At 45.4% G+C, this 18,076-nt stretch overlaps 1 protein-coding gene across 1 annotated transcript; it reads right to left on the bottom strand.

The window, feature by feature from the left end:
• Nucleotides 1-717: 717 nt before the first annotated feature.
• LOC119186046 (uncharacterized) lies at nt 718-3,639 on the bottom strand. Its single transcript, XM_037434833.2, has 3 exons — nt 3,520-3,639; nt 1,407-2,784; nt 718-806 (listed from the first exon to the last, which is right to left on the bottom strand). Coding segments are annotated over exons 1-3 (1,389 nt in total). The 5' UTR covers nt 3,529-3,639; the 3' UTR covers nt 718-804.
• Between the last annotated feature and the right edge of the window lie 14,437 nt (nt 3,640-18,076).

Genomic DNA, 18,076 nt, shown 5'->3' with positions numbered 1-18,076 from the left:
ACCGCATGCGCTGACTTAAAAAACGCTGTGATGTGGCGGTGTCATTGCTTCGATCTACAAAGAAGCAGCTTGAAGGAACAAATCTCAGAGCCGTATGATATTGGAGTGGGAGGCACATCTATCACATCTCCCGGGTAAAGCACTCGGACGGACCTGTGACGCAAGCAGTGTCGCATCACGACCACATCCTAAACTACGGCGGACTGATGTCTACCGTTGAGAAGGGCAAGTTTACATTTACATTGAAATACTCAAGACGTTGCGCTGACACAAGATCAAAATTGCCTTTTTCACGCTTTAATTTCGGCTGGGGTGATGAGAAGGCTCCGTAAAAGAAAGTTCTGTAGCGTTTCATTTACAACTTTAGAAGTTACCGTAATCAAAAGCGGCAAAAATGCGAATGCTTCACCGAAAATTCTCGTTGTTATCTCCTCAAAAATTATGTTGATTGTACGTTTACCTAGCGTTAAAGGCAAGCCACTAAAAGTTAGCCTTTTCAGTTAGAAAATTTCAGAGTTTCTGCACGTTGTTAATGAAAAACAAGTGCTGGAAAATAAAGTTCATGTGGTTGAAATAAATGGCGAAGGATTATCATAGGGCTTGGGCAGACATATGTGAACCGACTGAAGTGCCAACCAGCTTGTCTAAGGCAATATATTCATCGTTATATAGTTCAATACGGTGACTGTCTTCGTAAAACACACAAGAAAGCAAAGGTAGTTTTCCCTCAAATGTTACTTTATTAAAAATAACGACTTGAGGAATGTTGGTATCTTCAGAGCAGTCATGAATTTCAGGAGTTGTTTCTGAAAAAAGAGAGTGAAACCATGCGATTACGTAAGCAATGACAGAAACACGACATGCGTTAGGTACACAATGATACATTTAGGACATATTTATGCAGCCCCTATTTAGACATTGAACGCGAGAATGTGACACAACTGGTAAATATGCCGCCGACTGTGTGTAATGTTTTTCTCTAGTAGACTTTGCTGTATTTGAGGGAATTTTCGTCAGATATATACTTAATACATAAAACTGAGTATTACATAATGTGAACGATCATTAACCTAACATCACTCCGGCTAACATGCCTGTCTCACTGTTGACATCACTGGTAGGAAATAGGATTAATTGCATGTCCTCATTAGGCACTTGCAGGTCCGCCTTTAAGTTTTTCATTTCATACTCAATGCGGCCACAATACAATTTATGTAATGAAACTGGCACGCATCATTCCTTGTTCAGTTTAAATTGTATTGATTTAAACAGCAATGCATTTTAGATGTAGTACCATGTGCCGCCACGTTTGAATTTGTCACTTTCTATATGTGTTGCAGAGTAACTATTTACTTCAACAGTGTTTTAAAAATATAGGAGATAGAGAATATAAAGGGAGTACTTACACTTCTTTTTGCGGAGGAGAAGGTTGGAATAGTCGATTGGAGTGCCGAGACCATAGGCATAGTTCAGTCCGTAGGCTCCAAGGCCGTGTCCGTAACCAAAGTTACCGACGCCGTAATTGAGGCTTCCGACACCATAGCTGTAGACAGGAGTGGCGGCAACGAGTGGAGCAGCCTGGACAGTGGCGACCGCTGGAACAGCATGGACGGCGTGGGACACGGTAGCCACAGCTGGAGCGGCAGCAACGACTGGAGCAGCGTGGGCAACAGTAGCGACAGCTGGGGCAGTGTGGTAAGTGTCAACACGGGTCACAGCTGGGGCGGCAGCGACGACAGGAGCAGCGTGGGCAACGGTGGCAACAGCTGGGGTAGCAGCCACGACTGGAGCGGCCTGGGCAACAGTGGCGACAGCTGGGGCAGTGTGGTAAGTGTCAACACGGGTCACAGCCGGGGCGGCAGCGACGACTGGAGTGGCGTGGGCAACAGTGGCGACTGCTGGGGCAGTGTGGTAAGTGTCAACGCGGGTCACGGCTGGAGCGGTGGCAACGACTGGGGCGGGAGCCTGGATGGTGGCGAACTTGGTGACGGCTGGGGCGGCGTGGTAAGTGTCAACGCGGGTCACGGCTGGAGCGGCGGCAACAACTGGGGCGGGAGCCTGGATGGTGGCGAACTTGGTGACGGCTGGGGCGGCGTGGTAAGTGTCAACGCGGGTCACAGCTGGAGCGGCGGCAACGACTGGGGTGGCAGCTTGGATAGTGGCGAACTTGGTGACGGCTGGGGCGGCGTGGTAAGTGTCAACGCGGGTCACAGCTGGAGCGGCGGCAACGACTGGGGCGGCAGCCTGGATAGTGGCAAACTTGGTGACAGCTGGGGCAGCAGCGTAGGTGGTGATAGCTGGAGCAGCAGCGTAGGTAGCCACAGCTGGGGCAGCATGAACAGTTGCGACGGCCGGGGCCGCCTGGACAGTGGCGACTGCTGGGGCAGCCTGGACAGTAGCAACAGCTGGGGCAGCATGGTAAGTGTCCACCTTAGTGACGGTGGCAGCTGGAGCAGCAGCAACGACCGGGGCAGCAGCCTGAACGGTGGCGACGGCTGGGGCAGCATGGTAGGTGTCGACACGGGTGACAGCTGGGGCAGCAGCCTGGACGGTGGCGACTGCTGGGGCAGCGTGGTAGGTGTCGACACGGGTGACAGCTGGGGCAGCGGCCTGGACGGTGGCGACTGCTGGAGCAGAGTGGTAGGTGTCGACACGGGTGACAGCTGGGGCAGCAGCAACGTAGGAAGCTCCCACAGCAGTGCCCTGGCTCAGGCCAGCCCCAGTCGTGACCTCAGGGTGGCTGAGGGCGCTGGCAAACAGAGCCAGGATAAGGCTGGCACGGAACTGAAGGAAGGCATGAAAATGCAATTTCGTGTATGTACACTTTGTGTAGCAATTTAAAAAAACAGAATGCCAGCATGTCCTAAAAGGTACAGCAATTATCCAGTCTTCCTGGACGAAAATATTTATGAAGTAGTAACAAATGACAATTTCCTTTTAAGATGCCAATATCTATAGATTGAATAAAATAGGTCACCATGTTAGCTCAACTGCTGCCACGTTTTCGCCTCTGGAAAAATTAGCGAACTGCTTCTTAGTGGAGGCGTACTGTTTCGTTTATGGAATAATGTAACAAGGTACTCGTTCGAATATTTAGAAGCATACCATAGTTGAACGACATATGGTGCACAACGTGTGACTATAGCGTGGCCAGAAAGCATACCATGGTTTTGGTGCAGAAAACCACAATATACCTGAAATTACTCAGACGGGGCATTTACAGCCTTAACACTGCATTTTATTTCAGTAGATCCACCAACTCAATAGCGAAAGCATCCTAATTCATGCATGTAATCCCCCACAATCTCGTAAAATAATGACGCAATATTATGCTGGAGTCACATTTCTCATGAAGTGCTCACGCTATTTTACCCTGTACTAGGTTCTACGCGACTCGGCTGTTTCTGAAGCTGTTGTTTAAGTCCACTATTGATGTTGTGGGGGAAGTAGTTCATCCAGTTTTTCTTCCAGGAACTTTGGTCAGTTAAACGTAATAAGTAAATGAACATGTGTACTTACGACGACCATGGTTGCTGCAAGTTCCACAACTGTGGAGGTGAAATTGAACTGCTGAAGTGTACGCCGATGGGAAGCCTTTTTATACTCCTCCTCCAGCTAGAAGTAACGCCTATAAAAAACCGAACAGAAAAAGAGAGTGATGACGGGAGCCTGAGTCCGGCTATGGAACAACTCGTTCAAATGTAGAAAAAAAACGTAGGCTATTCTACACGTAAAATAGTTTCCCCTCTATACGTATTTTGGCAAGAGCACCTTAAGAGACAGGATTCCAGCTTGGCCTGCAGTTATGTTTATCTCCTGCTGCGTTTCCAGAAACGTGCCTTCAATTCATAAGAATCGTGGTGAGTCCCCGCTACCTTCGTTATATGCCTTTCTTATTTTGCAGAATTCCCAGCGATTACGAAAGCGTAACGGCGCACTAATCTCCATCTTATGACGTCTTCTGATTTGCACGGAACATCAGTATTCAAGTCCGTAACAAACTGCCGTAGAGTGATGCTTAACAGAACTTGCAGCATTATGTCCATAGTTGAAGGGGCCACACTTCGGCAAATGTTAATTTATAAATGATACAATAGAAAGTGTTCACATTTCAAAATTTAGTGATATGTTGGAGCCGAGTAGCTGATGGGCTACTTGTAGTATGACCATTACAGTAAATCATATTCGGCATGACTGTAAATACGCCCGCACACGCACACCCATATATATATATATATATATATATATATATATATATATATATATATATATATATATACATATATATATATATATACATACATATATATATATATGTATATATATATGTGTGTGTGTGTGTGTGTGTGTGCTCCCACGACTATCATTATTTACTTGTGGGAGTTAGGCATGTCCTTGGGTAAATCGGCATGGAGCGCGCGTACTTGGTAGTGTTTCGTAATCATGTGGAAATAAAGCGAATGATGGACGACTGGATCATTTATAACGGCTTTGTTCACCACTTGTCATAGCAACAACGAAATCGTTACTTAAACCAGCTGTGCTTAAAGGTATTGCGCGTCATCCCTACACCGTCTGAACGGAGGTGGCCTACATTTAAATGTCACCTTCAATTATTTGTCCTACTTAAGCAGTCACGCAACTTGACGGCACCCTTGAACACAGTGGTTCGCGGTCAGCCTTTATCTTCTCTCCGATGTTATCAGCAGACGTGCTTCGCCTACAACAGGACGCTCTTGCTGCGATGAACATCACTCAAGCAAGCGCTCTCTTTCAGGAGCCAGTTTTCTTACTTGCGGGCTTCATTGCCGGGGTGTGTTTAAATGCAGAACCGAACCGAAATATCCTTTCCGGACGTTCCTTCCCATAAAATTCACCTTTGTATTTCCTCTTTTCTTAGTTTATTACGCCCTTGAAATCCCGTAAGACTGGTTTCATTACTCACCCGCAGACCATACTTTCCAATGTATTGTTCTACTTATTCTGTGATCGCATTAGCCTCATACTATGCTTGCTTCGGCTTTACTTTCAAATTTTTGCCTAACTGCTGGTATCCTTGGCTCTTTTATGAAGAAGACCACTTATTTGCATAAATAAGCAATTTTTCAGGTAATAAATGTACTTTTATTTATTTCTTATACCATCAAGGCCAAACGGCATGACAGAAGAATAGGTTGTTCCAAAAAGTAAATTAACAAAAACAGTGAATACAGTTGGATTGTGCCAACAAATCTGGCATAATATACTGCCAGCTTATGAAATTGTATACTACACTTTAGCTAATACCCCACATAACATAAATAGGGAGTCCCAACTCCACAAGTGAAAAATTTCTAGCATTCCTGTGTGCATAGAAATTCGTCAGACTCTGCTACCTAGTGCTGTTTCACTACTACCATAAGAGATAAGACAGCTGTGGACAATATTAATTAAGATCATGCTTCAAACAGCAAGCACACGTAGCAAGCCACACAATACGACACAGGCCCTGGCAGAAATATAGATATTTCTCTACTAGAAAAGCAGAGGATCAGACTCTAAATTTCAATGACATTCGCGTATACCTGAATTCCCAATTCGGAGGTTGTAATGCCACACTATTTTGTTGTTGTCGCTTTTCAAAACGTGTCTTGCACATTCGCGTATGTTCTCACTGTCAAGCAGTCAGACTGCAATAGCTTCAAGTTTACACCACTATGCCTTATTTCATTATTTATTCATTTATTTTATTTATTTAGATACCCTACAGGCCTCGCAGAAGCATTGTGCAAGAGGGGTCAATACAAATTAGAAACAATTTAGAATGACATCAAAAACAAACTTGGTACGCAGAAGTAGGAACAATGTATAACCAGCTTGTTTTTTTATTTATTTGTGTGAGTGTGACAATAATTTTACCTACAAAGGAGCAAACATATTCTCGCAATATAAAAAGCAGAGAAAAGAAGTGATAAAGCTCTTTACTGAAGAACGAAAAAACTCTGCCGGCTTACATACGTGCGCATACGTGCTACTCTCAAAAAAGTAATCAAGTCATGGCACTACTCACAGATTCGAATTGCTGGCGGCCATGATGTTACTCCACTGGTATCAGTTCAGATCCAAGGATATACGATTGTCGCTAGATGCCTTGTCCTACGCGACTGCTCCCATGACGTTATTCTTAGAGTTGACAATATTCAAGAGTATGGCGCTATTATTGACCTGCAAGAGCGTCGTGTCATGTTTTCAGCTGACCCGACCGAGCAACTGATGTACAGGATTACGAACGGCATCTCGACGTACTTCGAGTTTCTGCAGACAGCGTCATGTGTCCTCCTCGAGAGAGTGTCATGGTCGACATCACATGCTGCAATTTGGACGATGGCATAGCAGTGGCCGAAACGAACTCGGAGAACCTTCTGAAAAACAAGACATTTGTGTAGCCAGAACTGTCATACAGCTACGTAGTAGCCGATCGCAGTTGCTTGTTACCAATTTTAGCAACGAGTAACCACGTCTCTTCAGCGACACTTCAATCGCTTTTGCTAGCGAAATAGAAGAAATTGGCAACTGTTTTGCGTCAGAGGCCACCGACGCCACAGACACGGCATTCGGTAATATCGACACGAATCATGTGCTGTCGACCAGGAACCAGACTGCACTGCGCACGCTCTTGTTTGAATTCCGGTCCTGCTTCGCAAGTTTCTCTAAGGTGCGCCAGACATCCATCACACAGCACAAAATAATCACGCACGACGACGCACGCCAAATCAACGAGCGTCCTTACCACGTGTAGGTAAAAGAACGCGAAGTGATACGTACGCAAACCCGAGAAATGCTTGAAGATGGTGTCATCTAACCATCCAACAGCCCATTGTCGGCTCAGGTTGTCCTGGTTAAGTAGAAAAAAACGGGACACTAAGCTTTTCCGTCCACTACTGGAAGCCTAACAACGTGACCGAAAAGGACGTGTAGCCACTACCACATATCAACGACTCGTTGGATAGACTTCGCCATGCCCAATATATCTCTTCTCTGGATATGAAAGTTGGTATTCTGAGGTAGATGAGCGAAACCACGAGAAAACAGCCTTCGTGACTACAGATGGTCTCTACCAATTCTCAGTGCTTCCTTTTGGCTTGTGTTCGGTGTCGGCAACATTCTAGCGAATGATAGACACTGTCCTCGCAGGGCTGTAGTGGCAGACTTATCTTGTCTACTTTGACGATGTGGTGGTATTTTCTGCCATGTTCGAGCAGCATCTTCACCGCTTGGGCAGTGTGCTGGAGGTTATCCGATCGGCGAACCTCACACTAAAGCCACAGAAGTGCCACTTCTGTTATGAGGAACTCTAATTTCTTGGACATGTAGTTAGCGCCGAAGGAGTCCGTCCCGATACAGACAAATTTGCCGCTGTTGCCGAATTTCCCGCTCCTGTCGATGAGAAGGCCCTCTGGTGATTTCTTAGTTTGTGTGCCTACTATTGCATGTTCATTGACGGCTTTTCCCGGATAGCAGAACTCCAGACTCTCCTCACAAGCTACGACACGCCGTTTGTGTGGGAAAACGAGAAACAAGCAGCGTTTGCTGAACTGCAACAGCGCATGCGGTCAGCGCCCATTCTCGCTCATTTCGGCAATGATGCTGACACGGAAGTGGCTACTGACGCCAGCAACGTTGGTCTCGGTGCAGTGCTCGTTTAGCGTCAAGATGGCATAGAAAGAGACATAGCTTATGCCAGCCACTCCCTACCTCGTGCCGAGGCGAATATTCTAGTACACGGAGAAAGAGTGCCTCGCAGTAGTTTGGGCAATCATCAAGTTTCCCTCGTACTTTTATGGTCGTCCCTTGAAGACAGTGACAGACCGCCATGCCATCTGTTGGTTGGCAAACATGCAACATCCTTCGGGACGACTAGCACGGTGGAGCTTGCGGCTGCAGGAATTCAACGTCACCATCATTTATAAGTCCGGCCGTTATCATGAAGACGCTGACACACTGTCGCGCGCACCGCTTTGTCTTTTCAGTCAGGGAGGAGAGGATGAGGAAGGCTTCCTAGGAGCCACTAGCTCATCGGACCTGAGCAGTCGAGAGCGCGACGTTAAAGAAATTTGACCAATCATTGATCACTTGGAGGGCCACGACACAACCATACTACAGTATATCTCCCGCTCGTTGACGTCGTTTTGCTTGCGAGACGGCGTGCTATGCAAGATGAACGCCCATTTGAACGACCGTGCCTACCTCCTGGTAGTTTGTCAGGATATGCGAGACAATATCCTTTTCGCTTGCCATGACGAACCCACGTCTGGCCGCCTAGGTTACTCACGCACACTTGCCAGAGTGAGTGAGAAGTACTATTGGCCTGAACTTTCGACATGCGTCAAACAATACCTCAAAGGCTGTCGGGAATGCCAGCACCGAAAGCAACCGTCTGTTAAGCCGGCTGGCTTACTTCAGCCAATTGAGGCACCCTGTACGCCATTTGAACAAGTTGGCATGGGCAATCTCGGCTCATTTCCCCTGTCTTCTGACGGAAACATATGGGTGTTTGTACTCGAGCGATTATTTAACACGCTACGCTGAGACACAAGTGATCCCACGAGCCACGGGCTCTGAGGTAGCGCATTAGTTTCATGTGCCACATCGTGTTGCGTCACGGTACACTTTCTCGCGTCATAACAGACAGAGGCACAGCATTTACGGCACAGCTTATTGAAGAAGTTTTTTAACTAACCAACACCAGACACCGAAAAACAACCGCGTATTATCGCAAACAAATGGGCTTAGCGAACGGCTGAATAAGACGCTCGCAGACATTATCGCAATGTAGCTCGACGTACAGCACAAGACATGGGACCGGATCTTGCCTTACGTGGCTTTCACGTATAACACCGTCGTGCAAGAGACCACGCGATTCACGCCGTTTTGGCTTCTCTGCAGCCCTGAAGTGCAGACCATGCTCGACTCCATGCTACCATGTCAAGGCAACGATGAGTTGGCAACTGACGCTGAGGAATTCGCAGAGCGTGCCGAGGAAGCTCGACAGCTTGCACGACTGCACATCGGCCAGCAACAGCAAAGCAGACGCAAGAAGCTATATTACCCGTCACAGGGGCGTGGTCTACAACCCCGGAGAACAAGTTAGGGTGTGGACGCCCTTTCGCCGCCGAGGCCTCAGTGAAAAGCTACTGTGTTTAGAGAAAATGTTTAGCGATTTTAAGTGCTTCGTACTCTACTATGGGAAAGCTAGTTAGCCGGTATTTGGACCCGTAAAAAGTGCTACGCAACTTGAGCAACGTCAACTACGAAGTGGTCTCTGACTCACAAACCCTGCAGGCAAGAACCAGAACACGACCGAGCCCGGACATCGTTCATGTTGTGGGCAGTAAACCGTTCCTTGTGCGTTCGTAACTTTCTTCTTTTATATGCGAAGCATTTATTAGCAAACTTCGGCGACTTTGAGCGTATCTATCTATCTATCTATCCATCTAGCCGCTTACGTTTCGGTGCTCTCATGGTCACCCCGTTACCTTGGCGCGAACCAAAATTGGCGTGAAAAGGTAAGATGGCTTGAGGAATATGACCTGCTGGTCAAGACTTGAATAATGTGAAAATCTCGTCGCATATATCTTCAAACACTTCCCGTGAAACAGTGGCACATACCCACAGGCTGGTATGTGCCCCTGCTATGCGGGTATGTGCCACAGGTGACTGACACTTAGTATCTACCAGGAACGACGAGAACACACATGGGCAATTTTAACGTGCGAACGTTAAGGGATACCCGACTTCGGTAGCGTTGACCTGACGAATGCAAAGAATAAATGTCAAGGTCTCCGCTGGAATCGAACCCAAGCATTCTTCGTGGCAATGAAAGATTTTACCACAGAGCTACGCCAGGTCTCGGAATTACTCTTTGAATAGACGCTTATCTTCGTGAAACGTCAATAGTGGTTGCAGTGCTGCCTACCCAATTTTATAAACATTACATATGTACTCCTTTGATACAGCCGTCACGTGTTGATAGCGTCAACTGTGGTTAGTTTCCATGCGCTGAAGTTGATTTATTTAGCAGTGTCCAGAGCCAGCATGCTCGTGAGCATCAGTGCTTCATATCAGCTTCTGGCGTTGCTAATACGCATGTTCAAGTTGGCATCGTTGCGCAAGTGCAAACAACTGGTTACATAAACATCTGCAACTCTTCAACATATGTATGTGCTTACGACATTCGTAGATATATTTAGTGTTAATTTGTGGCGTGTCCCCAAAAAAAAAATACGGCATATTCACGGGGTGAATGATGATGAATGGGCGAAGCTCCGGAGGGATTCATCGGTAAACTGTGAATCTTTCGTGTAATTCGCCCAGTCGATCATCATGTAAAGACGTGAGAAACGCTGCGTGTGTATATACACAAATCAACTTTTATTTGTTCTTAGACGATGGATGGCTTGCGATGTCCCTTGCCTCACGTGCTCGCACATCGGGATTCTGTCTGCGAGCGCGCGCTGCTGCCGCCTTGCGCTCTCTCCGCTGTGCAGCCTTATCCATCCGGCGACTCCGAGCGCGCGCCAACAGCGAACGGACTTTTTTACAACGCTCCCCCTAGCGTACGTCGCCGCACTAAATCGAACGATTGCCTTCAACCAATGACACGCGCCATATGTAACATCACTCCTATTTTATAAGATCTCGCGTCTTTCATCAACTACAAGTACCGCTTTCTAGTTTATAACATCTTGCATCTTTTCATCATCAGCTACATGTAACACCATCTAGTAAACACTACAAGAACTAAACGAGAGGTGGCTACATACAGGAGACGGTACCGCCATCTAGTGAACACTGCAAGAACTAAACTAGAGGTGGCTACATACAGGGGACGGTACCGCCATCTAGTGAAGACTGCAAGAACTAAACTAGAGGTGGCTACATACAGGCAACAGGGGACGCACAGCCCACGCCCTAAGGAGCTTCGCCCCTAAAATTGTAACATGGTCGCCTTCCCTCCGCATGCTTCGCCTAACGTCGATCCGCAGGTAGGTGGGATATGCCTAATTTTTGTCATTCACCGGTCTTTGTGTTCTTCATTCATTTTCGTGAAAATTCTTGCTCGTTCGTTGTTTTTTTTCTTTTTGTCACAATCTTTATTTGCTACTTTCGTTTCTCTGGTCAGATTTGGGTGCACGTTAAAGAACCCCAGGTGGTCGAAATTTCCGGAGCCCTCCACCACGGCATCTTTCATAATCATATGGTGGTTTTGGGACGTTAAACCCCACATATCAATCAATAGATAAATCGATCAATCAATCAATCAATCAATCAATTCGTTTCTCTGGTATTTCTATTTCCTTTTTTTACGCGTCTATGTTAGAGCATCGGGGCAATGCTAAGTATCTTCTTTTCTTCTCTTATTTTTTTTGTTTTTTGTAAGAGGGATAATGCCACCTGCATGTAAAGGTTTGGGAGCAAGAGCAGCTCTAACCCTGAAAAAGAAACAAAAAACACGTGCGTCTTCATCGCTCGAGATCCAGCCGCAACGGATGCGATTTAAAGAGCTGGCTACATCATGGCTAATTGAAAGCCCCTTGCACTTCTGAAGTCTCGTGACAATATGGCAGTTATAAGGTAAAAGATCGTTCTTCCCGGCAGAGATAACCTATCGAGAAGAATGTTGATGAGTTGATCTCTACTAAAGTGTGTCTAAGTGTTGAGGGCCCTGAAGTAAATGTGTAAACAAACGCCGACGTTGAGTGCTATATATCCTATTAAATTACCCGTGTTATTATTGTATCTTGCTACCGGCAAGATGGTGGTTTTGGTTTGCAAATTTCTTACTCAAAGATTTTCCAAATTCTTCTTGAATCACCTAAGACGACTGAAATGTGAATGAAATATACATTTCTATATGTATTTTTATACATATATATTTGTTACTCAATATAAGTTATATGGAGAAAACTACACAAAAATCAACGATATCCATAGCTTCGCCGCGTGAAGATTCACTTCGTACACTTGAATGGACCTTTTTTCTCATATACTTTGAATGCATATTAGAATTTAAATACACTACACCTAGGGCAATGTCTTTTAAAACTATCTCAACACGCAGAATTTACTATTTAAATAATGGGGTGGGCAAGGAAAATGGTTTCTTACGGTTTAAATATGCATGGTTTATTCACAGTAAATACATCCGTCAAAAACATTGATTGATATGTGGGGTTTAACGTCCCAAAAACAACATATGATTATGAGAGACGCCGTAGTGGAGGGCTCCGGAAATTTCGACCACCTGGGGTTCTTTAATGTGCACCCAAATCTGAGCACACGGGCCTACAACATTTCCGCCTCCATCAGAAATGCAGCCGACGCAGCCAGTATTCGATCCCGCGACCTGCGGTTCAGCAGCCGAATACCTTAGCCACTACGCCACTACTGCGGGGTTCCGTGAAAAACATTGTCCCTGTATAGTTGAAGTGTCAATCAGGATCAGGCGACCGATCTCTGCGCCTGAAAAAGAAGTGCAAATAAAGCATCAGACACTTGTGCTTTTTCGGAGCAAAAAGAATCAAGAAGAAATCACAGGAAAAGACGCTTAAAAAGCGACCAGATTAACCACCCATGTGCCTACTGCGCGCGGCGCGTTGGGCTAACAAGAGAAAAAAATATGAAGGAAAGTCAAACGAAAAAAAAAAGGCAGCATATCCACGGAGTGAATGATGGAGAGTGGGGCGAAGAATTCTTCCGTCCATTCATTCTTGCTTCCGTCCGTCCATGCGTCCGTCAGTGTGACCGTCCATGAGTCCATCAGCCCGTCCGTGCGGGCATCTGTTCGTGCGTCCGTCCCTGCGTTCGTCCATGCAGCCGCCCCTGCGTCCGTTCATGCGTCCATGCATGCATCTGTTTATGTGTCCGTTCGACCATCTATTCAACACTCCAAGTACCACCATCTCGCATCTTTTCATCATATATTCCCCATATAGAAGCACCGCCATCCAGCGGACATTCCAAGGACTAAAGGAGAGGTGGCACACGCACACTTTCTTACGGCTTGCGCTTCGGGTCCACTTCCCACCTTTAACCACCTCGAGTTCATGGTATATACTAGTTCACTGTATTCATGGCGCTGCGGCCGAACGCTCGCTAAACCTTTCGAAAACCAAGGAGATTACGCCCAGCGAGTATGACGTAGCAAACTTTTTCAGTCAGATAGTGCTCAATGTACATGCTAATGGCTGCTAATGGGAAATGAGAGGCGGAGAGTTCGGCTTTTACTTTCTTACGGCTTGCGCTTCGTATCTACTTCCCATTTTCAACCACCTTCAGTTCATTCATGGTATATACAAGTTCATTGTATTCGTGGCACTGCGGCTCAACGCTCGCTAATCCTTTCTGAAGCTAAGGAGGTTACACCCAGCGAGTATAACGTAGCAACCCTTTCTTGTCAGATAGTGCTCAATGTACATGCCAATGGCTGCTAATGGTGATCTCAGCCCGCGCGTTAACTAAAAGCCGAATGCTCCTGTGTCTCATTCCCCATTAGCAGCCATTGATATGTACATTGAGCACTATTTTTTATTGTTCAACAACGCACAGAAGAAGTTTCTCACCGGCACCACCTTGGAGGTCAAAATGTTATACTTGTTACATCCTACGGGAAACGAACGGGTGCCGCTATAAAGAGCTTCGCCCCTAAGGCCGCGTTGACACTGAGCATTCCGGCCGCCGAAAGTGCTCCGAATCCGGTTCGGCGGCGGCTAGTTCCGCCGAAAGGGCCCTCTCCGCGCCGATCGCTTTCGGACCGATTTTTCTCTTGATATATTTCATGAACTGTTGGCTGAAACAATACCTGTTCATTCTATCCCGGGTTCATATATGCATGCCCTCATGCGTTCTAACCGGTTTCATATATACGAAAGGAACTTCTACATAAACTATTATTTCAATTATTTCCTCCAAGTGATAGCGGCTGAATGGCACCGCCTTCACGTCATCGTTGTCCGCATACCTTACTATGAATAGTTCCCAATTTCAAAGCCCTAGTGTTATATATAGTTTGCCGGCCAGTCTCACCAGTGCCAATGGGTGTAGGAACAGCTTGACTAAATAAATAAATGAATAAATAAATATATAAATAAATAAATAAATAAATAAATAAATAAATAAATAAATAAATAAATAAGAGGGCCATGACAAATCATGTAATCCACGTCTGCTTCCCAGCAATTAAAACATCCTTTCCAAATTCGTCTTTTTAAAACCACGTGGTGAACGAAATACATATGTAACCTTGGTTGTCAGTAGAAGCCTACTAAAACAAAATTAGACAAATGTAAAAACCAAAAATAGGCAGAATTTTATGGGAGCACAAAATGCGCCTGAGTGTCTTTAATTTGTAATAGAGTGAGTGAGCGAAATAGTTTAATTATGTCCACAATAGACGTGAGTTAACTCCACGTCACCTGGCTAGGACCACTTGGGGACGTTCAGGTTGAACCTGACCACCCTCGCGCGGGCCCTCTGGACGGCCGGAATTTGAAAGGAGACGTCCTGGGCGTTAATTCACCTTGTTCCTTTCGTCTTGTTGGAAAGGGGGACAGGTAAAGGCACAGCTTCACATAACAGTTCTGTAATACAGTTGCAAATAAAATGGGACGATTGCTGATTGTAAAGCGAACTCCGAAAGGCAGTTTCTATAAATAAGAAGCCTAATGTTGTATCTGTTTACTTAGACTGAGTGAAAATCATTAAAGCAACGCAGTGTCATCAACCGTCACCAACACAATTAACATGGCTGCATTCAATCTGTTTCATACCTTCGAAATATTAGCGTGGAAAAATACGCGTACAAAAGGAAGAGACGTAGAAAACATGAGCACAATATTTAGTTGCTTACTATACGTTTCTTGTTTTTTTATGATGTTTCATAGTACTTTATCTGTAAGAAAGAAAGGCTTGAGATAGCTGCAATTTGAGTTGATATATATTCATGCGTGTTGTCAAATAAACGTGGTTTGGAGTTGCGTTCATGTTGTCTACGTCTCTTCCTTTTGTCTGCGTATTTTTTGGCGCTAAGATTTTAAAGTTATTCATCTTTACCAAGCCACCCAACTTGCCACACTCATCAATCTGTTTCATTTTTTTCCTACGTGCCTTGCAATGACGTTGGTGTTTGCCATTTAGATTTTCTTTTAAAAGGAAGTGTGCTCTTACTGATTGACTGAACAACTTTATTCAAAAACATGAGGGACCAGGGAGCGGCAAGGGTGGGTTACTTAATCTAGGACTCCAGTAACCATTGACGCAATGTGCACTCAGCCTGATCCAAGAGACCATCGGCACTTAACTGAATTGATTGATACGTGGGGTTTAACGTCCCAAAACCACCATATGATTATGAGAGACACCGTAGTAGAGGACTTCGCAAACGCTATCCGCGTTCATCTACACCTCTCAGTACGTTTCATGCGTCATTTGTGTGTGAGAAACGCGGGGCACGTTTCTATCGCCTTGCCATTCTGCGCGTGACCTTCCATTTTGTTGCTATCGCGCTCAGTGCTTCGCCTCTGCGGCAAAGCTGTGACTTTTTTTTCTCTCGTCCGTTCCATGCCGAACACCAACAGTATATATACTCTCAGAGTAATATGCGGTAGGAAGATGTCAATGCTTGTATTTTTCGGTAAATTGTGTCACACATCTCAGTGTTCATCTAATCTCTTCCTTAAAAGAACAGACTCATGAGGGTCTTCAAAACTCATTGCGAGTCTCGAATCCCTGGCTAAGCAGGGCCGCATAATAATTTGATGGCGCACTTTCAAACACCTCTCTGTATCACTAGTCGTAATGTACACTTGCACGCATGTTCACGAATGCTTCTTCCCTAGAAGTATGAGATGCGCAGGCCTTTCACGTTCCTCGGGGCTTTAAATTCGCAAATATTTTCGTGAAATCACCGCATTGTACGTGCTCTGTCTCCGAATTTACGGCGTTCTACAAAAGGCGAACCAGTATGCTTCTCGAACACGTGTTTGCTCGTGCTATAATCACGTAGAGAATCTGATGGCGGTGCGCAATGCCTAAGGCTTCGCGAGAAGAATATAACGACACGCGCCTTATCAACCTGCTTTTAGGCTTGCAGCGATCGATCGTGTCTTTACACAAGCGGGACGTGATTGAGAGCACTGGAGAGGGACTCAAACCGTACTGTTCTTGAATTCCTTAAGAACGCTTGAAATGTGTCAAGGGCTACGTTTATGCACCCTTAAGATGCCTTTGAAGAGCAAAAATACTCTTCACGTACTATAAATTACAATTTTACAATCTCTCAAACACCTCTCGTACCATAATACAACTCCAAAACATGTGAAACGGGAATGCAGGTGGAAACGCTGGCTTTAGACTCGCACTAAACGCCTTGACGTCATGCCTTTCGAATTTGGTTCTACGTATGTCTAACCGATAAAAATGAATTAAATTTACACGTGAGGCGCCATCGACCTAGCGCACGAAGTTTTAGAATGTTTCGTCGCACTAATAGTGCAAAATTAGAAAAAAAATGCATTGAAAATTTCTGACGTCACGCGCCGAGACTTCGATGCGAAATTTGAAAAAGAAATTTCAACCTTGATTTCTCCTGCTAATAACAAACTTAAAATCGTGCAGCATTTGGTGCTAGAGTTTTCCGAGTGCAATTTGTCAATCTAAACCGAGACATTGTTTCTCGTTAGTGGTGCATTTAGTGGTGTACTTCGCTTGAGCATTTAAAATTTCTCCACTTGAATTGCTTATTTTTCTTTTATGACTGCATATTGGTAAGTAAGCTCGCAAATTTACCATGACCCGACGAGATTGTTCAGGTACCACAGATGGTCACATGCAGAAGATTCTTTAGTAGTGAAAGCCCTCAAGAACGAAGCTCTCGTGAAAACAAATAAATATATTTGTCCCCAGTGGATGTCAATGAAGTTCAGTGCATTTCTCTCTGTTCGGCAGTGAAGGCACTTGAAAAACACTCCCGCAATGGCAAAAGCTTGGGGTAGTTAATCACTGTAGTCTTGTTGTTGTCACGCAATTATTGGCGTTACCAACAAATGCTTGAGCGGAACTTTTAGTGCCCTGATGCCGATATGGTCGTGCATGAAGAGTTAAGCGACGACGCTATCAACAAAAGTGTGCGCAGAGATTGATTCAATAACAACCAGAGGGGGTAAAGAAACAGAGCACAAGATAGGCACACGAGACTCTTTATTCTTTTGATATAATTCACCCAATCTTACGCACCCACGATGACGATGCGCAATGAAGGCTCATTCAGCGCTGAGGCTAGAGCCGTCAAGCTTCTTCAGAGCAGCGTGAAACAAAGCAAGATTAGCGCCATTTTGATACATTATGTTTTAGTAGTCAGAAGCCATTGCCACACGTGTTTTGTATTTTCGGACAAAAACAACATCCCTCGAGAGCGAACAAAAGTCGCTTTCCTGGCGATTTCCGTATGAGCGAGGACCGTTAGAATGGAAGTACTCTCGGAACTACTGCACCTTCTTCTTTGGCACCTATTTAAAATGACACGTGCCTTATTAAGGCTGCTGGTTTGTTGCGCTATAGTGGTGCTCGTTTGGTGCAAACGTTCATAGCTCTTTCACCCTGTGAAATCTATAGCGTATGCAAGATTCCCTTATTTTCCGAGTGCTAAAACATGAGACGCGTTGACGTCTCTTATCTGATCCAAGCGTGATAGAGTTGAGTATAGCCATCAGGAGCCTGTCTTGTATAGCAGTAGTCATTTCAAGCCAATCTCCGGCGTGCTTAATTTTCCCGCATAGATGATACTCGTCGGGATCTAAATGGTGGTGCGATAGTTCCAGAGCTCTGCTGCAGACGTCAGCCACAGTTCACGATGAAAGTGCAAATGCTAGAGCGCTATGCACACAAATTTTTGTGCACGCTGAAAAATATTGTGGTCGGAACTGCCAGCCCTACGCCCCGCATCATCATCAGATTTTTGTTCTTGGGCACGAAACTTCGCTTACATTAAATAGGCCAGTCAGATCCATGGACTTCGTCCAGAACTCGATTGCTACGCTGG

The sequence above is a fragment of the Rhipicephalus microplus genome, chromosome 3, assembly GCF_043290135.1.
Source record: "Rhipicephalus microplus isolate Deutch F79 chromosome 3, USDA_Rmic, whole genome shotgun sequence".
Lineage (NCBI taxonomy): Eukaryota > Metazoa > Arthropoda > Arachnida > Ixodida > Ixodidae > Rhipicephalus > Rhipicephalus microplus.
Note: the sequence above shows the minus strand (reverse complement) of the source record. Positions and strands in the feature narration are given on the sequence as shown.